This window comes from Schistocerca piceifrons, chromosome 1 (genome assembly GCF_021461385.2).
Source record: "Schistocerca piceifrons isolate TAMUIC-IGC-003096 chromosome 1, iqSchPice1.1, whole genome shotgun sequence".
NCBI lineage: Eukaryota > Metazoa > Arthropoda > Insecta > Orthoptera > Acrididae > Schistocerca > Schistocerca piceifrons.
Window position 1 is genome coordinate 795,843,751 of NC_060138.1, and position 24,531 is coordinate 795,868,281.

The following is a 24,531-nucleotide window of genomic DNA, read 5'->3' on the forward strand; positions in this document are numbered from 1 at the left end:
GCATGATATGTGGACCAAACTTGTAAAAAGGAGGCAGCCCTCTTCCTCATTTGCACTTGTTTGGATGGGATTGGAGTGGCAGGATCTGTTCTGATCTGGGCAGTGATGGTGCCATATGCTTTCAGGAATAGTAGTAGTAGTAGTAGTAGTAGTAGTAGTAGTAGTAGTAACTTTATTCATCCGTAGATCTCATTTTACAAGGATACAGGACACGTCAAAATATTTACAAGTTTAGACCAATTTAAAATAAGCTAATTTGTATACAATGTTTGATGTAATTTGTATACACAAATATTTACAGACTTCTAGTTAGAGACAATAATTAGATTTACTCATGGTATACAATACTTTTTTTACAAATAACTTATTAAATAATGTAATGTCACATTGTTCACTCATATCTCACTATCAGTCACTGCACACTCTATAAATACATTGTTTCATACAACTTCACTCACTACACACACACGCACACACACGCGAACACACACACACACACACACACACACACACACACACACACACACCGAGTGAGGTGGCGCAGTGGTTAGCACACTGGACTCGCATTTGGGAGGACGACGGTTCAATCCCGTCTCCGGCCATCCTGATTTAGGTTTTCCGTGATTTCCCTAAATCGTTTCAGGCAAATGCCGGGATGGTTCCTTTGAAAGGGCACGGCCGATTTCCTTCCCAATCCTTCCCTAACCCGAGCTTGCGCTCCGTCTCTAATGACCTCGTTGTCGACGGGACGTTAAACACTGACCACCACACACACACACACACACACACACACACACACACTGGTGATCTCTGGGCCATTTTCTGTATCGCAACTTCCCATTTGCTATCCTGAAAAACTGAGTTAGCATCCCTCCATGATGAGTGAGATGTTGGGAGCTCAGAAAGAGGAAGAGGTGTTAGTATTGTGATATGCCTAGCTTGGGGGTAAGTATTTCTAGAAAGGAAAAAAGAAGGAAAAAAACTTAAAGTGAAGGTTTTATGTGGAATGTTGGATGGTTTATAATCATTATTATTATTTATTTATTTGTATAACATTTTTTATCAAACCCCTACTCTTTTATCTAAGTAACCCTTCAATGTATAAAATGTATTGCATAACAGGTACTTTTTAGCTGCCTTTTTAAATAAGTGTATTTTTGCAATTTCTTTAATCTGTTTTGGTAATTTATTGTACAATTTTTTTCCTTGGTAGAAAATGCTGTTTTGAGTTTTATGTTTTATTTTTTCTTGGTAAATATGAGTTGAGTCTATCTCTTGTTGCTTGGTCATGGACAGAGCTGTTTGTGCAGTAATTACCAATGTTATTTTTGATGTGTACAACTGACTGGTAAATGTATTCGCATGAAGCAGTTAAAATCACCAGTGTTTTGAACAGATCTTTACAATGAGCTCCACTAGTATTTTTGGCTGTTATTCTTATGTCTCTCTTCAGGAGTTTGAAAATTGTGTTCATATTTTGTGCATTTGTTCCCAAAAAAAGATGCCATAGCTAAGAACTGAGTGTACACGTGAATAATATATAACTAAAAGACACTGCATGTTACACACTGATCATAGGATTCTAAGGGCATAACATGCTGATGACATTCTGTTTGCAAGTATCTTTGTGTCTTCACACCACTTCAACTGTGAATCAATATTCATTCCTAGAAATTCTGCATTTGTTACACAGTCTATAGAGGTGTCATCTACATTTAATTTAACATTGTCATTTATCCATCTGTTTTTGTGAGATGTTGATACAGACATGCATACTTTTTGAAATGCCTTTTCAAAGTAAATTTAAACAATGTGGAGAATTCAGAGAATTTCATATTCACATTGGTTTCCTTATACACTTCATCTCAGCTTTGTTTTTTTAGTTCTTTTGAAAAGTCTTTTATTTTGATTTCTGTTTAGGGTTGTTTGTAAGCTTGTAGTTTAGGGAATGGTTCGATGCCTGACTTTACTGTTGTTATTTGACAGAGATGGTCTGATAGTCAGAGATCTTTCACAGCAACATCACATTTTTCCCTGTCCATATTTGTGGCCACATGGTCAATTAATGATGCAGTCATTGTAGTTACCCTTGTTGCACTATTGACCAATAGAGACATGCCAAAACTTTGAAGGTTGTTTATGAAGGTGCTGCTGGATTCATTTATGGTTTTAGTGTTGATATTAATGTCCCCTCACAGAATTATGTTGATCTTTGTACTTGAGACTTTATCTAGAACTTCTGTTAATGTATTGAAAGAAGTGTCCACGCTACCACTGGGAGATCTATACACACACAAAATGATTAATTTATTGGTGATATCAAGCCCTGTTAACTCAACAGCTGATATTTCAAAGTGCTTGTCTTCACTTACTGTACTGAGGTCATGTCTTGATTTGAACTGTGTTCCTTTTCTGATATAAATGCATGATCCTCCATCCCTTGAAGCAGTTCTGCAGTAAGAGTTTGCCCTTTCATACAATGATAATACTACATGTTGGATTTCTGTGTGTCTACACCAGTGCTCAGTAATACAAACTACTGTGCAGTTCAAAGATCGGAGCTCAACTTCTAATAGTTGTATTATTATTATTATTATTATTATTATTATTTTTTTTTTTTTGACTGCATGTTTTGATAGAGGATTGTTAAGTCTGCGAAATGCCCCATGTTACTCTTTTCAATGGTTTGTTTTTCTTCATGACATCTGGTATGTGTGATATTTGAAGTGTTAAAATCAATCTTGTGAGTGATTGTTTCAGTATTTTTTAAACTGCTGGAGATACTCCTTAGGCAGGGGAACCTGCTGTCTAGATTTATCCTAAAAAAAGACCTACTTTTATGACCTACGACAACAGATATTTGACTGTGTGGCCTGAGATCCACCTCCTGTAATTTCATGAATCAGCTGTACCAATCTTCCCTTCCCAGTCCTGTTTAGGTGTAGGCCATGCCTAGTGAAACCCCATCTGATGATAGTCCCGACAGGCACCAGAGAAACATGAGAAAATTTGGCTATCCTCAGAGCCATCCCTAACCCCACATTGATTTGCCTCACAGTTACATCAAGGTGTGCTCGATCATGACGCTGGAACAGCTCAACAAAGCGTACGTTGGTGCCATGAGTTAGGGAAGCTATCTTGTCCAGGTCACCACCTATGTCCAAACTGTATCCCGCCCCACCCACTATCACTATGTGGTCCTCTTTTGTAAAGTCCTTACGTAAAGATCTTAGGTCCTCTATCACATGACTTAGCCCTGCATTTGGCTTGAAGATACTGGTGGCCTGGTATGCTACCCCTAAACTTTCCTGTAACTGAGGACCTACACCTCGCCCATTGCTACTACCTAGCAGCAGCACTTTCTTCTTCCTAAGACTTTGTACATTCCCAGGCTTCTTGGCCTCAGTTGAAGTGTGCTGCACATTTTCTGCTCCTCACTCAACCTGAGGCTCTTCTCCACTTGATTTTCCTTTCATGTTCCCCAATCAAAATGTTCCTATTGCAGACTTTGCAGTTACAGGAGAGAACCTCTTCTGTTCTCCCCATGCATCCCCCCCCCCCCCTCCTGCTGATCCCCCCCCCCCCCCCCCACACACCCAGTGAAAATATTTCCTACAAGATTGGCAACAAATCCCTCTACTCACTACCCTATAACAGTTACCACATTTCTGACTCGTGGTCAGTTTTGAAAGAATAATTAAGTTTAAAGAATGTTTCAAATTTGTCAAGGACACGAGATTGGCTGTGTGGAAACCAAAAATGACACAAAGGTCTTGTGTGGTGGTTGTTGTTTTTTGTACTGATTTAGAGGTACAATGACACAAGAATGAATTTGTAATTACTTTGCTTATAGAGAAGTTGCGTTATCTAGCGTGTTTGGTCAGGTTTTTAAATGTTATTAACTTGAAAATTTAGGCCTAGATCGCGTCTATCTAACTAGTAAACAATACAAAATGTGGTAGTAAAATACAATTTGGAAATGTTTAATTACACTTTTATTATGGCAATAGACACTGATGAAACTAGTAGCTGTCTTTTTTAAATGAATTTTGCACTATCAAGAAAACTTAGAGAATTTTTTGTGTTTATGTCACTCAAAATTTCAGGTTATGTTGCAATTATCGGGACTTCAGCTAAAGAACAAGTTTTTTCAAGAACAAGCTCTGCTGGGATGCTAATAATCAGTTGTGTGACAAGAACGGACACTACAGCAAGTACACAAAACAAAGGAAATTTAAATTTGACACTATTTCCTCTTAAATAAGTTCTTTTAGCGGCCGAAGAAAATACCTGTGATCTCACTTGGTGGCCATCTTTTCTCATAAAAGTTTTTTCATGATGACAGGCACAACACTTAGAAATATTTCACATTGTAGCTCAGGGAGACTTAGGAAAATGCGCAGTGGTCTGCTCTGATGTATTTTACCAGTCGTTCAATGGAATTTGCATGGACACCCTTGCATGGACTTGTTGAGCACCACCCCAGATAAATTTAGCATCAGCTTTTAACAACCCTTGGAGTGGCCTGGCTTTCATAAAAAAGTTTTTGATAAAAAGACAGTAATAAGAACATAATCCGAGGAAGCTTCTCACATCTCTAATACTTTTAGGAATAGGAAATTCTGTTATAGATCTCACCATTTCTGGGTCTGGCCGCACACCTTCGTTTGACACAAGGTGTCCAAGTATTTTGATTTATTTTGCTCCAAAGAGACAATTTCTTGGAGTTTCATCCACCTTGTTGGAGACACTTAAGAACCGCCATCAGTCTTTTTATATGTTCATCAATGTCTCATAGAACACTATAAAGTCATCTAAATAACAAAGACACATCGTCCACTTCAGGTGCCTTAGAAGATTATCCATCATCTGTTCAAAAGTTGCTGGTGCATTTCATAAACCAAACGGCATTACCTGAAACTCATACAGGCCCTCAAGGGTGATGAATGCAGTTTTCTCACGATCAGCCTCATCTACTTCGATTTGCCAGAATCCCAAGTACATGTCCATAGTTGAGAAAAACTTAACCCTCTTCAGACAATCTAGTATATTGTCATTTCGTGGAAGAGGGTAAACGTCCTTTTTAGTTATCTTATTAAGCCTCCTGTAATCAACACCAAGGATGAATGATGTCATTCTTCATCATTTTCTCTACCTCGTTGCATATTATTTGACGTTACATTGCTGACACACGGTATGCTCTCTGGCTTATTGGTTAATGGTCTCCAGTGCTAATCTGGTGCTTCACCGTCGATTTGTCTAATTTGCTCTTCACCTGTGGATTGTAGCATTCAGAGAACTCTTGAAGAATGGCAAGTACCTTCTTCTGTTGTTCCTTAGTGAGATCTGGTGATAGTCGAGCTAGTAGATCTTGTCTGGTAGTGGTAGGGCTAATTTCGCCCTCAGATTTGGCATGGGAGGTTTCTATGACACTCAGCAGTTCTTCAATTAATGTCTCAGTGTTTTCTACGCACATGAGTCTTGTAAGGATCTGCGGTTCTGGGTGACAGTTAACTGTCCACAATTCACTGAATCAGTTCTTAAATGAGATGACAGAGGCTGGGATGACCAAGTTATTCTTCAGTGGTGTGCTTCTCTTGCATTCCACTACGAGATCCATGGGTTGATACATGGCATGGCACACGACAGTTACCTTTCTAGTGCTGACTGCAGGAATGATCACTTCATCCAGCACATATAGTCTCCACACACTCAGATGCGCATCTTCCTGCCCACAGTATCTCATCTCGTCTAGCATAATCTTCGAGCGACCACACTCTACAATTGCCTGAGAAGCTTTCAAAAAGTCCCATCCGAGGATGGCGTCATGACTACATTCTTCTAAGATGATGAATTCTAAGGGCTGTGTATGGACACTTATACCCACACGAATGAAACATCTTCGTGTAGGTTTTACGTACTTCCCATTAGTCTCCTTCAGCACAGACGTTTTATTATTGACGAATATGGTTTTCTGCAACTGGCGATGGTACTTCTCCAAAATGACTGAATATGATGCTCCAGAGTCCACAAGAGCTTGGGCTGGTCGGTCATCCATGAGGATATCGACGTTGTTTCGTATCATTTTTGTAGTGATCGACGGTGGAGGATTTTTCTCTTCGGCAGCCTCATCTCCAAGGAAGGTTGCACCCTTTAGTTTACCCGATTGTGGCGGCTAGGTGATCGGTTGGAGCTTCTAAACGGCGATGGAGAGGTTGATCGGTGTGTTGGGGAGCATCGTCTCCAGCGGCTAGCTTGTGGCGATGGTGACCTATGTTGTCCTGCACCCACATCTTCTTGTTCATCTTCATCATCCCAAAGTTGGCGTTGGCTAAGATTGGTCTGCTGTATTCTGGCACGTGCGTCATCAACATCAAATATCCGACACCTTTCTCGACAATAGCGCACCACATGTCCCGGTCGCCCACAGTGGAAACATATTGGTTGGTTGTCCAGGGTCCTCCAGATGCCAGTCTTCCTTGGTACCCAAACAGATTCCTCATCCAGTATTGTAGAAATGTAACTCCACCTGGGTCTGAATTTTTCACCATTTTAAAGGGAAATGAAGGGCAAGAGATTGGGTTCAATGTCTGTTCCACTTCCTCCCTTATGAGCTCTTGGAGCGTGTCGGTTTTTTGCTCGCCATGCAATCCAAGTGCCTTCTGAACTTCCTCTCTCACTATCTGATGAAGAACGTTTGTGAAATCAGTTGCTTCCTCCATCACAGACATTGATACGACATTTGGAAGCCGTTCAAACTTCTTGCATGTAATTCTTTTTTGATGCGTTGTCTCGATATACATGCATCATTTTATGAAGTCGTCTGCTTTCGAAACCTCCTTCAGGAGTAGGGCTTGATACATGTCCTCAACAACACCATTCATGAGATGTGCAACCTTATCTTCCTCCTTCATTCATTATTTTACACAGCTCCAAGACGTCTGAATGTAGGACACTGTACCCTGCACTTTAATTTATCTTAAGTCTTGCACTTCCGTCATTGTGTGTCTGCCTGGAATTCTTCCTAGCTTGTGAACTTCACCTCATTGTTCTCACACCATTGCCTGGCAATGCCGTCCAAGTAGAAAAATTCGTTAGCCAAACACACGGTGTCATCCCATTTGTTAAATTAGGCTATACGCTCATATACCTTCAGCCACTTGTTAGGATCTTGGACATCGTCACCAGAGAACCCGGAAGGATGTCTCATGTGGTGGCACACAGTTGCTGTCATTGCAACGTCCTCTTCTTCTTCTGTCTCTGATAGATTGTGATCTGTTGAATATGGCTCGAACTCGTGTTTCTCGCCACGTAAATGGCGGCTCTGTCGTGGCCTGTTGGGAGCAACTGTGTCGTCGATAGTGTGCATCATCACATGTTCCAATACCCAGTGCCTCCACCAGAATAATTTCACATAGAAGAAGGTGTAATTAGATGAATGATGAACACTAACTTCACTTAACGAAAGTTTATTCAGCACTTGCACATACAAGAGCATGGAGCAAACTGCCACCAGCCAGAACACATACAGTGTATATATGGCTACAGAACATTCCAGTACAATGATTCTTGCTATTTGTGGCTACTTCTAGAATGTACTTGAACTGAATATAGAAATTAAAATTGTACAGTCAAGGTGAGTTTTGAACTCGCGCAACAGGTTAGTATCATAACCACTACACCACGGTGCTACTCAGTTTCTTCTGTGATTATATTAGGGGCTTGAAATGTTTAAATCCACTTAATTTCGCTAATGAGATTAATGACCTGTCTACATTCAGTGTGTGACAAACCAAAATTTATTATTTTTATTATTGAACTTTAGAAATTGTTGTTTGTGAACATGTGTATTACTGTGCCTATGTGCTTATATTGCTTATATTCTACCTAATGTTGTTTAATCTGATTTATACATCAGGAACTATTTATTACTTTATTTAAGAAAAGTGCACTGGTACTGTTGACAGCATCCCCTAAGACAATGCAGATAGAGAGCCAAACAACTTTTATTTCAAAATATTCAACCATAGAAGTTTCATTGGTAGTAATTTTGAGAATTTATCCTGCTGCTCGTGATCCCAAAACAATGTTATTCACTACAGTTTACCTGTTACTAAGGCTTTACATACCTAATCTAATTAGGTTCATTAATTAGGCCATATCTAAGAAAATGTCTGTTTCTAAAACTATTACCTGTTACTTATTACTGTCCTGTCTTATGGCATACTATTCAGTGAGCTATTCAATGACATCTCAGTGGGTCTTGTATCTTTTTAAGCATGTCTATTATTAATTAAGTACTCAATTATCATATTTATAAAACTTTACCTTGTTGTAACTTCTAAAGTGCTCTACATTCAGTGAAAGTATTAATACTCAAAATTCTGATGGAAATTGAGATATATGTCTAGGTTTAGTGTATGACTATTGGATGTATGTGTATCTTTTATTTTAATAACACACACACACACACACACACACACACACACACACACACACACACACACCCTGCTAACAACTGTTACTACTTTCTTTGCTAACATTAAAATTGTATAGCATACATATTACACTTGTTTTCCTTGATTCCCTCAAATAAAATATGTGACAAGTAAAAATTCATATTTATCTTCATGCAGGCCCGATGATTATATGACAGTAAGTGAATGCTTGCAGCTGCAGTACCATCAGTCATTACGACACCATTTGCTACTATTATATGCACGAGAAATTCTTATGCTAGACCTGCACATTAATCAGACAGTGGGCATTATCCCCCTGGAGAAAACAGCTTCTCCTCTGGTGCAGGTAAGTTTTCATGGAAAAGAGAGAGAGAGAGAGAGAGAGAGAGAGAGAGAGAGAGAGAGAGAACTTTCACTTGTGTGCATGCGTGTAGCTTAAGAATGCAGATGAATTTTTAGCTTTTTAAATTTTTGAAAAAGGCCTTCAATGTTTGAATATGGATTACTGGAAAGAGAAATGGTATGAATGAGATGCACAGGTATTAAAAATGTGACCTGGAGATGAAAGGGAACAGGTAACAGCTGAGTGACAGCAGGGAATCCATTTCAGTAGCGTTGCTAAAGATGAACTGTAGAACTGTATAAAAGTAATGGTAATGTGCTATGGGAGGTCTTTTACATCACCCTCTCCCATCTCCACTGCTTCTAAACCCTGGAAATGGCAACTGGCTATGCAAGATGTACTTGACCTTATGTATGTAACTTTTTGCCTTTTGTTCTTCCATTCTCTTCCACATCATCCTTTCTTCCTAAAGTCCATGAAAGGATCAAAATCTTCTATTCTGTCTCTTGTACACGAGTTGTGTATGGAGACATAACAGCAGACTGAAACCCAAAATATTAAATTCTGCGTTTAAAAGTGTATTAACATATGTGAACCACTCAAAGTGAACAAGGCACCAGGCTCCAGCAAATCAACGAATTCCTGTTAAATATTACATTGAATATATTATAGAATTAGCCTCTTTTCGAACTCATATTTATCAAAAAACTCTTGTGTGGCAAATAGCCATGTTTGAGTGGAAAAAGAGTGCAAGTGACACTTGTTGATAACAATTGACCAGGCACTAGTAGAACTACCGCACTGAGGATTCTTACAAGCTTAATTATGTATATAGACAGTTGATCCATTCCAGTAATTGAGAATCTCGACCATTTTTGGCTCTTACTGACATTTTTGGTGGCAAGATGTTGGTTCCAGGGATTCCAAAATTTTCGAGAAAGTTTTAATTTCAACAATATAAATGTGACATAAAGTCATGCAGTTGGTAGGTGACCATTATTATAATAATCAGTAGTTCTGAATTCAGGCTGATTGGGTCACAATGGTAAAAGTCTTAACATCAGGAAAGGAATGACTTTATTGTCCATGTGATGCGTTTTGGAATTTAGCCATAATCACATTTCCAGGAGTGGTTACTGTGTGCAGATATGGCATTTCAAGTTGTATGTGAAATGAATATTTGCAGACTAGTCTGCACCCACACTGCATTCTGACAGTTAACAGTGCCATATTTTCATCTGGTGGCAGGAAGTGGAATATCTTTTTTCAGCATATTCTGTGAGAGTACAGATTAATGAACGTACTTATGGTCTTTCAGCATCCTGCAATGTATACAGCCTGTGTTGCAGCACTTGGAATACTGTCAGTTTAATTATAACGACCCGATATAAAACAGCTTCAAAGTCTGATTACTTTACAAATGATTAGTTAATGCATTTAATGTTATCTGCATTTAAGTGGATAGGTGAGAAAAAGTGAAGGAAAGTTTTGAAATTATGCTTATAGTTTGTTGGAAATCCGAATAGCTCTTATTAGGAAACACTGGATGAATATAAACTATGTAATTTGCACTCTATTTTAAGGAAAAGCTGGTCTTTCACACTTTTAAATGTTTATGATGTTATACAGTGATATAATGTTACAGGTACATTCAGTGATAGTATCTATATATATAGATACTGTCTGCAAACTGTATTGCGAATAGATTTAGCAGTAAAGAAGCAATAAATTAAAATGTCATGCCTGATGCTAATTTTGTCTTCATGACCAGCAAAAATGTGCTAAGTGATAATTTTTTCCTTTCATCATTTTGTGGCAGTTTCAGTGAGAAAAAGTTTTGTTGAGGATTGAAATTATGTGTAATCCTTGCTGGAAGTAACTAAGTGCTCTCATTCTCAAACAAACGAAGAATGAAGTCCTTGTATTTGCTTTTATTGTTATTATTATTATTATTATTATTATTATTACTACTACTATTACACTGGAGATTGAAGCTTGACTAATAATAATAGATCATTACTCCTGAATCCTTTCCTTAAGTGTTTCTCTTCCTTCAGCATCTATGCACATTGTCATTTTTTTCTTATCTTCTGCCACCTTTTTTCTGGATGAAGAATTTAGACAATCAGATAGATATTCTGCTACATTTTTAGATTGTGTGTGTGTGTGTGTGTGTGTGTGTTTGCCTGCCTACTTCAGTTCTTGATTTGCTTACTGATATGTAAATACTATTCTTCTGTTACTACTGTCTTTGAGAAAGAGGAAGTTTATATACACACAACACTGTGATTTTAAGAACTTCTACTTTCAAACTCAGGTGTCTTTAACATTTTTTGTTTATTTTCTGTAATACATTATCTTTGATGTATTATAAATAATGTAGGTGACCATGATATACAAATCTCTTCTTTGCTACTTATTCCAGAGGTCTCACCCATTAATATTCTCATGTCAGGAGCATACATAAAACACAGTTTACACAATTATTGACAGATCAGTGCAATTTATATAATTTTTGACCAAAACTTGGCCACTTTCAGAGCATTTTCCGTTGCTTGGTTAAGGTCTTCTTTCGTGCAGTTGGCTGGACATGATCAACACTGAAGCTTATGTTGAACAGCATGTTCTTCCCTGCAGTCACATTGGGTTTTGTTTTCTTCAATGTATCCCCATTTTGCCAGGTTAGTCCAGGATCTGATCTCAGCCTATTATAGGATTTCCAGATTGGCCAATTCTCATCACGACCAGGAGGGGAAAGATTCTGAAACTCTTTTCCAGTCAGGAAGTTGGGATGTCTCAGCCCTCTGTAGTTGCAGCCTGGCTTCTTCATCAGTGATTGTTAGTTTCTCCGATGTTCTGAGGAAACTTTTCCTTGACCTAAGTTCTTGTAGGTAGGCTTGTTGCCCGTGCTTGAGATGCTTTTTTTCGTGTTCCAGTTTCGTTCTTTCCCTGTTTGCTGCTATTTCTCTTCGAACAGGTAGTGGTGCAATTCCTGCAAGGTGGTAGAGCCATTCGACTGGCAGCCTGTTGTAACTCTGCATGTGTTATTCAGGGCAATATCTACCTGTTTGGCACGTGTTGACTTATGCTAAACAGGACAGGCATACTCTGCTGCGGAGTAGCATAATGACATTGCAGAAGTTCAGTTGGTTTCAGTTTGGCTGCCCCACTGTGATCTGGCCTGTTTTCTCAGAAGGTTGTTCCTGGTGGAGACTTTTGATTTGAAATTCATGCAGTGTTTTTTGAACGTTAGAGATCTGCCAAGTGTTATTCCTACACTCCTGGAAATTGAAATAAGAACACCGTGAATTCATTGTCCCAGGAAGGGGAAACTTTATTGACACATTCCTGGGGTCAGATACATCACATGATCACACTGACAGAACCACAGGCACATAGACACAGGCAACAGAGCATGCACAATGTCGGCACTAGTACAGTGTATATCTACCTTTCGCAGCAATGCAGGCTGCTATTCTCCCATGGAGACGATCGTAGAGATGCTGGATGTAGTCCTGTGGAACGGCTTGCCATGCCATTTCCACCTGGCGCCTCAGTTGGACCAGCGTTCGTGCTGGACGTGCAGACCGCGTGAGACGACGCTTCATCCAGTCCCAAACATGCTCAATGGGGGACAGATCCGGAGATCTTGCTGGCCAGGGTAGTTGACTTACACCTTCTAGAGCACGTTGGGTGGCACGGGATACATGCGGACGTGCATTGTCCTGTTGGAACAGCAAGTTCCCTTGCCGGTCTAGGAATGGTAGAACGATGGGTTCGATGACGGTTTGGATGTACCGTGCACTATTCAGTGTCCCCTCGACGATCACCAGTGGTGTACGGCCAGTGTAGGAGATCGCTCCCCACACCATGATGCCGGGTGTTGGCCCTGTGTGCCTCGGTCGTATGCAGTCCTGATTGTGGCGCTCACCTGCACGGCGCCAAACACGCATACGACCATCATTGGCACCAAGGCAGAAGCGACTCTCATCGCTGAAGACGACACGTCTCCATTCGTCCCTCCATTCACGCCTGTCGCGACACCACTGGAGGCGGGCTGCACGATGTTGGGGCGTGAGCGGAAGACGGCCTAACGGTGTGCGGGACCGTAGCCCAGCTTCATGGAGACGGTTGCGAATGGTCCTCGCCGATACCCCAGGAGCAACAGTGTCCCTAATTTGCTGGGAAGTGGCGGTGCGGTCCCCTACGGCACTGCGTAGGATCCTACGGTCTTGGCGTGCATCCGTGCGTCGCTGCGGTCCGGTCCCAGGTCGACGGGCACGTGCACCTTCCGCTGACCACTGGCGACAACATCGATGTACTGTGGAGACCTCACGCCCCACGTGTTGAGCAATTCGGCGGTACGTCCACCCGGCCTCCCGCATGCCCACTATACGCCCTCGCTCAAAGTCCGTCAACTGCACATACGGTTCACGTCCACGCTGTCGCGGCATGCTACCAGTGTTAAAGACTGCGATGGAGCTCCGTATGCCACGGCAAACTGGCTGACACTGACGGCGGCGGTGCACAAATGCTGTGCAGCTAGCGCCATTCGACGGCCAACACCGCGGTTCCTGGCGTGTCCGCTGTGCCGTGCGTGTGATCATTGGTTGTACAGCCCTCTCGCAGTGTCCGGAGCAAATATGGTGGGTCTGACACACCGGTGTCAATGTGTTCTTTTTTCCATTTCCAGGAGTGTAGATATTTTGGAGTGTCACAGTGTTCTAATTTGAACGCTGACCATTCTATCTCTAACTTGTGGATGGTTTCCCTATTTCTCAGATGGAAAGCACACACTTGTGTCTTTGATGGGTTTGGTTTAGGTTGGTTTATTATGTAATATTTTGATAGATCTTAAAGAGCAATATTTAGGGTAATTTCCATTGAACTGAAGTTGTGCTTTGGATTGCAGGGTGAGGTCATCAGTGTGCAAGAAGCTATGGGACTATGGGTTGGTCATTAGTGTATATTTAACAGAACTGAAGCCAACACACTTCTCTTAGGAGGGTCATTTTTCTGTAGCCTCCATCAGCTGCACTGTCCTTGGAGGTCAATGAAGAACCACTGGTTCTGCAGAAGATTGGTGATGAGCCTGGTGAGGCTGAAATCCTTGGTTAGGTTGTAGACCTTGTCTAATAATATTTGGTGGTTGACAGTGTCATATGCTGCTAAAAAGTCCGCAAATACCTCTTCTGTCACCGTACGGGCTTCAAATCCATCTTATATGAACTGTGTAAGACTGAGTAATTGTCCTGTGCAGCTTTTTGAAGGGTGGAATCCAGCATGCTGAGGTATAAGCAAGGGATCAATAACATGTGAGAGACAGTTTAAAATCATTCTCTCTAGCAGTTATTAAAGGCAACACAGTAGTGCGATTGGTTTAAAATTCTTTGGACTATTTCCTTCTTTACCCGGTTTCAGTATAGCAATTATCAGCTCTTCAGCCATATCTTTGGAATTTGACATCTGTCAACACATTTATTGAAGAGTTGGAGAATCCATTCCTTTGTTGCTAGTCCATAGTGCTTGATTTGCTCAGTTAGTAGTTTGTGTTCCATTTGCTTAGTGGGTGATGTTTTGGTATGTAGTGGTCTTAGTCGGATCATTGCCGAGGCATCACAGAAGTCTTCAGGGCTTATGATTGTCTTTTTTCAGACCCAGGTTTTCTGTTGTTTTAATCCATTTTTCACTTTTTGATTCTCTTATAGAAGAAATGGATTTTTTTGTTTCTATAGTTGTTTCACTGAAAGTGTGTCTCTAAATAAGGTGCTATATTCTGTAAATAAGGCTGCCTGATGTGATGTGAAACCAGGGATGTAAGATCTTCGACAGCCATGAGGGACAGATATTTTGGAACATCTTTTTACGGCCATGGTCAACATGTCATACTGCTCTGGTGTTGGTTCTATAAAAGACACTTTTTCAGACATCTGCCATGCCCACACAAGACTGTGAGTGTCACACCATGTACTGTGATCTTTTATGACTTTACAGAGAAATGGTGATATTGCTTGTATCATTCAACTCAGTGTCATGTATTTGTTTGCATGGTCAGTGGTCTCTAGTAGCAGCACTACAGCAAAATTGTGTCAGTGCCTCTTTGGAGCATTATTCTGATTCTGGCTTCTGTAGCTGAATTGCGATAGAAGTCTTGTGCAAAAACTTGTGAAGATGTCTGGTGTGTTTTTGTACTGTCAATTAATTTCGGCTTATCAGCACATTGATTGAATTTTGTATTTTCCTAAATTTTCACCTCACAACAAGTGTGTAGAGCACCTTTAAAATTTTTCTGGTGAATTGCTGAACTTGTGGAGCCCAGATTGTATTTTTTTTTTCCATGGTCTTTCTTCCTCTTTGCCTTGCGTCCCCCTCATATGAGATAGATACCTCTTTTTTTCTACATTTATACTCCGCAAGCCACCCAACGGTGTGTGGCAGAGGGCACTTTATGTGCCACTGTCATTACCTCCCTCTCCTGTTCCAGTCACGTATGGTTTGCGGGAAGAACGACTGTGTGAAAGCCTCCGTGCGCGCTCTAATCTCTCTAATTTTACATTCGTGATCTCCTCGGGAGGTATAAGTAGGGGGAAGCAATATATTCGATACCTCATCCAGAAACGCACCCTCTCGAAACCTGGCGAGCAAGCTACACCGCGATGCAGAGCGCCTCTCTTGCAGAGTCTGCCACTTGAGTTTGTTAAACATCTCCGTAACGCTATCACAATTACCAAATAACCCTGTGACGAAACGTGCCGCTCTTCTTTGGATCTTCTCTATCTCCTGCGTCAACCCGATCTGGTACGGATCCCACACTGATGAGCAATACTCAAGTATAGGTCGAACGAGTGTTTTGTAAGCCACCTCCTTTGTTGATGGACTACATTTTCTAAGGACTCTCCCAATGAATCTCAACCTGATACCTGCCTTACCAACAATTAATTTTATATGATCATTCCACTTCAAATCGTCCCGCACGCATACTCCCAGATATTTTACAGAAGTAACTGCTACCAGTGTTTGTTCCGCTATCATATAATCATACAATAAAGGATCCTTCTTTCTATGTGTATTCGCAATACATTACATTTGTCTATGTTAAGGGTCAGTTGCCACTCCCTGCCTATCCGCTGCAGATCTTCCTGCATTTCGCTACAATTTTCTAATGCTGCAACTTCTCTGTATACTGCAGCATCATCCGCGAAAAGCCCCATGGAACTTCCGACACTATCTACCAGGTCATTTATAAATATTGTGAAAAGCAACGGTCCCATAACACCCCCCTGTGGCACGCCAGAGGTTACTTTAACGTCTGTAGACATCTGTCCATTGATAACAACATACTGTGTTCTGTTTGCTAAAAACTCTTCAATCCAGCCACACAGCTGGTCTGATATTCCATAGTCTCTTACTTTGTTTATCAGGCGACAGTGCGGAACTGTATCGAACGCCTTCCGGAAGTCAAGACTGTTTCCGGAATCCATGTTGATTCTTACAGAGTAGATTCTGGGTTTCCAAAAACGACATGATACTCGAGCAAAAAACATGTTCTAAAATTCTACAACAGATCGACATCAGATATATAGGTCTATAGTTTTGCGCATCTGCTCGAAGACCCTTCTTGAAGACTGGGTAGTCCCTGTGCTCTTTTCCAATCATTTGGAACCTTCAGTTCCTCTAGAGACTTGAGGTACACGGCTGTTAGAAGGGGGGCAAGTTGTTTCGCGTACTCTGTGTAGAATCGAATTGGTATCCCGTCAGGTCCAGTGGACTTTCCTCTGTTGAATGATTGCAGTTGCTTTTCTATTCCTTGGACACTTATTTCGTTTGTGCGAGGATTTAGAGAAGGAACTGCAGTGCGGTCTTCCCCTGTGAAACAGCTTTGGAAAAAGGTGTTTAGTATTTCAGCTTAACGCGTGTCATCCTCTGTTTCAATGCCATCATCATCCCGGAGTGTCTGGATATGCTGTTTCGAGCCACTTACTGATTTAACATAAGACCAGAACTTCCTAGGATTTTCTGTCAAGTCGGTAGATAGAATTTTACTTTCGAATTCACTGAACGCTTCTCGCATAGCCCTCCTTACGCTAACTTTGACATCGTTTAGCTTCTGTTTGTCTGAGAGGTTTTGGCTGTGTTTAAACTTGGAGTGAAGATCTCTTTGCTTTCGCAGTAGTTTCCTAACTTTGTTGTTGTACCACGGTGGGTTTTTCCCGTCCCTCACAGTTTTACTCGGCACGTACCTTTCTAAAACGCATTTTACGATTGCCTTGACCTTTTTCCATAAACACTCAACATTGTCAGTGTCGGAACAGAAATTTTTGTTTTGATCTGTTAGGTAGTCTGAAATCTGCCTTCTATTACTCTTGCTAAACAGATAAACCTTCCTCCCTTTTTTTATATTCCTATTAACTTCCATATTCAGGGATGCTGCAACGGCCTTATGATCACTGATTCCCTGTTCTGCACATACAGAGTCGAAAAGTTCGGGTCTGTTTGTTATCAGTAGGTCCAAGATGTTATCTCCACGAGTCGGTTCTCTGTTTAATTGCTTGAGGTAATTTTCGGATAGTGCACTCAGTATAATGTCACTCGATGCTCTGTCCCTACCACCCGTCCTAAACATCTGAGTGTCCCAGTCTATATCTGGTAAATTGAAATCTCCACCTAAGACTATAACATGCTGAGAAAATTTATGTGAAATGTATTCCAAATTTTCTCTCAGTTGTTCTGCCACTAATGCTGCTGAGTCGGGAGGTCGGTAAAAGGAGCCAATTATTAACCTAGCTCGGTTGTTGAGTGTAACCTCCACCCATAATAATTCACAGGAACTATCCACTTCTACTTCACTACAGGATAAACTACTACTAACAGCGACAAACACGCTACCACCGGTTGCATGCAATCTGTCCTTTCTAAACACCATCTGTACCTTTGTAAAAATTTCGGCAGAATTTATCTCTGGCTTCAGCCAGCTTTCTGTACCTATATCGATTTCAGCTTCGGTGCTTTCTATCACCGCTTGAAGTTCCGGTACTTTACCAATGCAACTTCGACAGTTTACAATTACAATACTGATTGCTGCTTGGTCCCCACATGTCCTGACTTTGCCCCACACCCGTTGAGGCTGTTGCCCTTTCTGTACTTGCCCAAGGCCATCTAATCTAAAAAACCGCCCAGCCCACACCACACAACCCCTGCTACCCGTGTAGCCGCTTGTTGCATGTAGTGGACTCCTGACCTATCCAGCGGAACCCGAAACCCCACCACCCTATGGCACAAGTAGAGGAATCTGCAGCCCACACCGTTGCAGAACTGTCTCAACCTCTGATTCAGACCCTCCACTCGGCTCTGTACCAAAGGTCTGCAGTCAGTCCTGTCGACGATGCTGCAGATGGTGAGCTCTGCTTTCATCCCGTTAGCGAGACTGGCAGTCTTCACCAAATCAGATAGCCGCCAGAAGCCAGAGAGGATTTCCTCCGATCCATAGCGACACACGTTATTGGTGCCGACATGAGCGACCACCTGCAGATGTGTGCACCCTGTACCCTTCATGGCATCCGGAAGGACCCTTTCCACATCTGGAATGGCTCTCCCCGGTATGCACACGGGGCGCACATTGGTTTTCTTCCCCTCTCTTGCTGCCATATCCCTAAGGGGCCCCATTACGCGCCCAACGTTGGAGCTCCCAACTACCAGTAAGTCCACCCTCTGCGACCGCCTGGATCTTGCAGACTGAGGGGCAACCTCTGGAACAGGACAAGCAGCCTTGTCAGGCCGAAGATCAGTATCAGCCTGAGACAGAGCCTGAAACCGGTTCATCAGACAATTTGGAGAGGCCTTCCGTTCAGCCCTCCGGAATGTCTTTCGCCCCCTGCCACACCTTGAGACGACCTCTCACTCTACCACAGCTGAGGGATCAGCCTCATTGCGGGCAGTATCCCGGGCAACCACAGTCGTAGTCCGATCGGGGGATGCGTGGGACGAGCTGGCCGTCCCCGACAAACCCCCATCCAGACCCCCACAGTGATGCCCGTTGGCAACAGCCTCAAGCTGTGTGACCGAAGCCAACATTGCCTGAAGCTGGGAGCCAAGGGATGCCAACTCAGCCTGCATCCGAACACAGCAGTTCTACATCTACATGTCTCAAAGCCGCCCTCCCCCCAACTATTTACTCTTTCGTTCCTTGAAGAATGAACTTGGTTTTAAAAGCTAGAATGCTGATATTATTCAGTTTTATGTGCTTGTATCAATTGTTGAGAGATTAGCACTCAGTAAACATAAGAATTTCTTATTTTTTGTGTGTTACACATTTTCTCTGCACTTGGATTCCCTTGAATGCATATCCTAATGTCATGTGCAATACATTCAGTGTGCTGTCTGGAAACTTTTGGTCACATAGTGTGTAATGTTTGAAGACTTCATTTATTTTCTTGACCAATTATAATCCACTTGGATTCCCTTGGATGCATATCCTAATGTCATGTGCAATACATTCTGTGTGCTGTCTGGAAACTTTTGATCACATAGTGTGTAATGTTTGAAGACTTCATTTATTTTCTTGGCCAATTATAATCCACATGTTGTTAAAATGATTAAATGTGAATTTAGTTTCATCACACATTGCATACTGCATTTTATAAGATGCAGCCCACATTTATGTCAGTTAAAAGTATCTTGTTTTGCATTTAAGTGTATGGGTACACATACATAATTTCTGCAAATCCTAACAACACTGATAAATGAATAACTATTAGGAAACCGTGCTTCACCCTTGAAATGAAGGGTACTCTATTTTCTTAATATTTATTTTATTTCTGTAAGTGTTGACTGAAAATGTGGCCACTTTAAAGAAATTAAAATGTTAGCTTAGACATTATTGATTATTTAGGAGCTTAAAATCAGTGCATACCACATTTTTTCCCCCAATTGCCATGGACAAAGTAATTTACTTGCTTGAGGCACAGTGTTCACACCATTTGTTTTGGCATTTCTCTTGTAAGAAATAATTTTATAACCTCATATTGAATGGCCAATGGAAAGAAATATCAGTGTTGATGTTCATTTTATAAGCGGTATGAGAGGCTTGTTGGTAGAGTGTATCATTCTGATATTGGACTATTTATGTCGTATACATGCGGGTCTAATTATGAATGAGTTTGCCTTTCAGTATAAGAAGTGCAGTGACAAAATGTTAAAATAATATTATGAGAAGGAAAGTTGCTACTCTCCATATTGCGGAGATGCTTAGTTGCAGACAGGTACAACAAAACACAACAGCAGTCTCGGGCAACTGAAACCACACTGCCAGGGCTGTGTGGTTTCAGTTGCCTGAGACTGCAGTTTTGTGTGTGTGTGTGTGTGTGTGTGTGTGTGTGTGTGTGTGTGTGTGTGTGTGTCTATATATGTGAGAGCCTTTATGTTGTGCCTATCTGCGACTCGGCATCGCCGCTATATGATGAGTAGCAACTTTCCTTCTCATAATATTGTTACATTCCATCCTGTATTTTCCATTGTTTAAAAATGTTAAAGTAGTTTCAGAAAGTGTGTGATATTGTATTCCAACATTATGCTGCATGTTGTAGTCAATATTTTTCATCACATTTAGACTGGCCGTGCCATACATGTTTTCAACAGTGTAAAATCTAAGCCCATCTTTAAAATTAGACTTTCTGCTTATCATTGCGCCACTAGTGCTGCTTTGTGTTGTGTAACACATTGAAATCTTGAAATTTTTTCAGTGTGAATTACCAGCTGAAAAGAGCATCATGTGCTGGTAAGTGTAATTATTGTATAAATTGGCATCTGTATAGGGGGCAGATGAAGGGTGGGGGGCAGATTTGATTCTTCTCTTTTTTTCTCCAGTCCTCTGAATGAGGTTCATACCAAAGTTTTTTATTTAATCTCACTTTGTGCAGAGACTGAATCTGTAACTCAATCTTTTTCTTCCTGCAGCATTCACTCACTTTGCTATTTGTTAGTCATTTAATACTTCACACATCTGTTATTTTCTCTGGTTCTCTACACATTTTGTTTTCACTTCTCGTATATTTTCTTCAGTGACATAGAATAATTGGATTAAAGAAACTGGGCTAGCCATTTTTAAAAGCATCTGTTCATTACCTGATGTTTCCTTGTTTTCTTCTGTGTACAGTGTGTTGCCCCAAAGACACTAGATATTTTTTTAATGAGACATTTTAGTGAAAGCCTCTAACAATATTCTGTGTACGTCTATCATGCTTTTTTGTCTTATGCTGTTTTATATTTATTTTATTTATTGTTTTACATTTGCTATTATTAGAAGAATGAATTGAATTTTATGGCATTGTGATAAAATGATGCAAATGATACTTGCTGGCTCCCAGGTTATATCAGCTCGTCAGAGAGATATACTATATTGTCTGCATGAATCTGGAAGCGTCAGCGTGAAATTTAGACGCCGTCAAGTCTCGTGTGCTGCATCTCCACTGGATGCTGCTCCTGGTAGCATTAGCAGCATTGGTGAGTGCGGTGAATGTTACAAACAATGATACCTTTTGTTTTCATGAATGAATTTGGTGACAGATGAAGACATAAAGGCTGGACAAACCTAACATATGTTGACCGTTACACTATCAGACTGTAACACAGATTACTGAACTTCCAGAGGCTTTTTTTGAAATGTACTCCATCTGCCCAATGCCTCCAATCTCACTTTCTCCAATAGTGTGTGTTTCCTCATACTCTCATTGTATGTTTCTTCCTCCATCCATGTTCTGTTGTCTGTTGAACTATGAGGAAAAGGGAAGTTTTGCTGCAAACATTTTAGTTAAAATTATATACTCAACTAAAACTCAAGTGCAATGTAAGGAAAATGCTCTAGCATTTGAGACACCTGAGCATGGGTCATGCATCAGCTTGTCTTTGGCTCTTTTTCCATTTCTCTTGTGTCTTGATATTTGCAATATTGTAGCTCATTACTGTCAACTACATTCACTATATGATCCCTTTTTTGCCAATTCTTGTTTAACTCTCATATTGAGAGTTAAACAATATGTACTGTTGTTGGAATATCCATAATATGTTTATGTTTAGTTGGGGAACTGCGCCATTGTAGACGCAGTTATCAAAATAGTGCAAAAAACTTCTCTATGTATTTATATTATTAAACTAAGTATATTTCATTGCCATAGTTACTAACCTATAATCAGTTGACATGCAGCCGTCTTTTAATACAAATCACATTAAATAGACTGTAAGATGATTAATTCCACATAATTATTGTATGTGAATGTGGACTTTCCTGGCATATACTGCTGATGAAATCTTCTTGTGCTTTGCTCCAGGCGGCTACCTTAAAATTCAATGATGTTTCAACAAGTGTGACACTCATCAAAATGTTGCGAAATTTCAACACAGCCACCCGGATGGAAACCCTAGAGGATTCTATAATCATTATTATACATCGTACAAATAGCCTATGGTACAAATAGCGTAACAGACTGCTGTCAGATATCTGGTAGGACATTAGGAATCACCACGTATTCAAAACTAAAGTAAAAGAGTACCTTCTTGATCACTCGCATAATGTATCAGAATATTTGCATTCAGGGACATAAATTATGCTGAGCATTTATTTTCACATTAAATAGCTTTAACTTTACTAGTGTATGTGTAGGGAGAAAGAAAGCACAAACAAATATTTATCAGCAAGGGCTGTATGTGACAGCCATTGCCAACAGAACACAGTAGCCTGTTTTTGTTTCAAACAAAATGGTTTTTAATGTGCAACATTATGGGCTAATTCAGTAGAGTGGCCCCACATTAATCTAGTGTGATATTTGGTTTAACAGTATGTAGCAAAAGGGATCACAAAATGCACCTGTACTCCAGCTGCTAGAGGACATAAGCTGAACTGAATATTACACTAGATTAATTATGGACCACTGTAACAAGGAAGAAACCATCTTTTTCTATTGATACTGGGCATTACATTAAATCTGAAATGTCTGCCAAAACAGCAGAGAAAATTTGTGTGGCAACTTTTAGGAGAGCCTGGAATTTTGTGTGTCCATTCAGTAGAGTGACCCTAAAGTAAGCTAGTTCCATATACAGTTTAACAGTAAGTATTAACAGTCAGCACAATGAGGAGCATAACCAGCATTCCAGCAGCAGCTGAGTAGTGCCATTGTGTGTTGGTAGCATATAAGCAGTGTGACGAGGACTCCCACACTAGAAAGGGCAATCGGGACAAGGGAGACATAGTGAACGAATGTTTAACAAACTTCAGAGTTCTATTGTTATTGAGCTATCAAAAGCAAGCCACATAGCCACATTACTAATACAGCATGCTACAGTTATCATATTCAAGACTTTTGTCAGACTGACTTGTGTGGCAGCTGGTGCTGAGGGGGATGTATGTAATACTGCTGGAGCACTGTTTATTCTTTGTGTTTTACTGGCCCTGTTAATAAAAAGCTTTAAACTGAATATCACACTGGACTAATTTGGGATTGAGCCATTGAATGTGTAGGTAAATTTCCTTAAAAATAATTTTGATTGTAATGCAAAATAAACTGATGTTTTCCATTAATGCTGATCAGTGTGTGAAACATGTGATGATCAGTTTTTGTTTAGGCTGACACCATCAAACACTGTAAAAAGAAGTGGCAAATACCTGTTGAAACAGTAGAGTAATGCACACGGCAGCTTTTAAGACACACTTGATGTGTATGTATGTGTAAGTAATTCTCACAATTATCAACGTGAGTGGATTAGAACTAGTTGTAATTGATTCTTAGTAAAAGTAATGGGAGCAGTGTGTTGTGATGGGTAATTTGACTTGTTCTCCATCCCTGAAGACCTTCCTTCAAAATGTTCAAATGTGTGTGAATTCCTAAAGGACCAAACTGCTTAGGTCATTGGTCCCTAGTCTTACAGACTACTTAAACTAACTTTTGCTAAGGACAAAACACACACACACACACACACACACACACACACACGAGGGAGGACTCGAACCTCCGGCAGGAGGGGCCGCGCAGTCCGTGACATGACGCCTCAAACCGCACGGCCACTCCTCGTGGCAGACCTTCCTTCATAATAGAACACAATGTGTTACTAAATGAATTAAAAACTGAACTTTACTGTTGATCACTCAAGAAAAAGACTCCCTCTCTCTAGGTTATTTATTAAACTACAGATGTTGAAAATTCTCTGAGGACATTTATCTGAAAACCAGTGCTTTAAGTATGTTTGCAAGGAATAGTATTCTTCTGTTAGAATACAAGCACATCAGAATATGAAAAATGTTTACACTGCTACCTGTACTGTGTAAAATATCTGTGCTTGAAGGAGTTAAGCATGAAGTTCAGATTTCTACATGCCTGACTATAGCGTAGTTTCCCACTTTGCTGAGTATTGCACTCACACAGTATTTCATTGTGCTTGCTTCCATTACATATTTAAGCTGATACTGTATCACTATAATTATTGCTGTTAAATTCATCAAGCAACATGCCAGTGTTATTATATTGAAAAATGTTATTTATTTCAGATACTGGAGCTTTGGCGTCTGATCCATTCTTAGAAATGTTTTATGAACAGCGTTGTCAAAGTGAAGTCATAAGGCATTCGAAAGGATCAAAAATTCTTGGTATGGCGATAAGCCCAGTTTGTGAAAGAAGAGTTGGTAAGTTGATAGCAGATTGGAGTATATTTTTTTGCCACTCTAAACATTTGTTTTCCCTTTCT

At 40.6% G+C, this 24,531-nt stretch overlaps 1 protein-coding gene across 2 annotated transcripts in view; it reads left to right on the forward strand.

Moving 5' to 3' along the window:
* Window positions 1–24,531, forward strand: part of LOC124713568 (WD repeat-containing protein 11-like) — a 202,574-nt gene that overhangs the window by 65,948 nt on the left and 112,095 nt on the right. For both annotated transcript variants that reach the window (XM_047242957.1, XM_047242956.1), the window contains exons 7-9: window positions 8,637–8,805; window positions 21,165–21,300; window positions 24,335–24,469. In XM_047242957.1, the coding sequence (XP_047098913.1) occupies window positions 8,637–8,805; window positions 21,165–21,300; window positions 24,335–24,469 (440 nt within the window). The remainder of the gene's footprint in view (window positions 1–8,636; window positions 8,806–21,164; window positions 21,301–24,334; window positions 24,470–24,531) is intronic.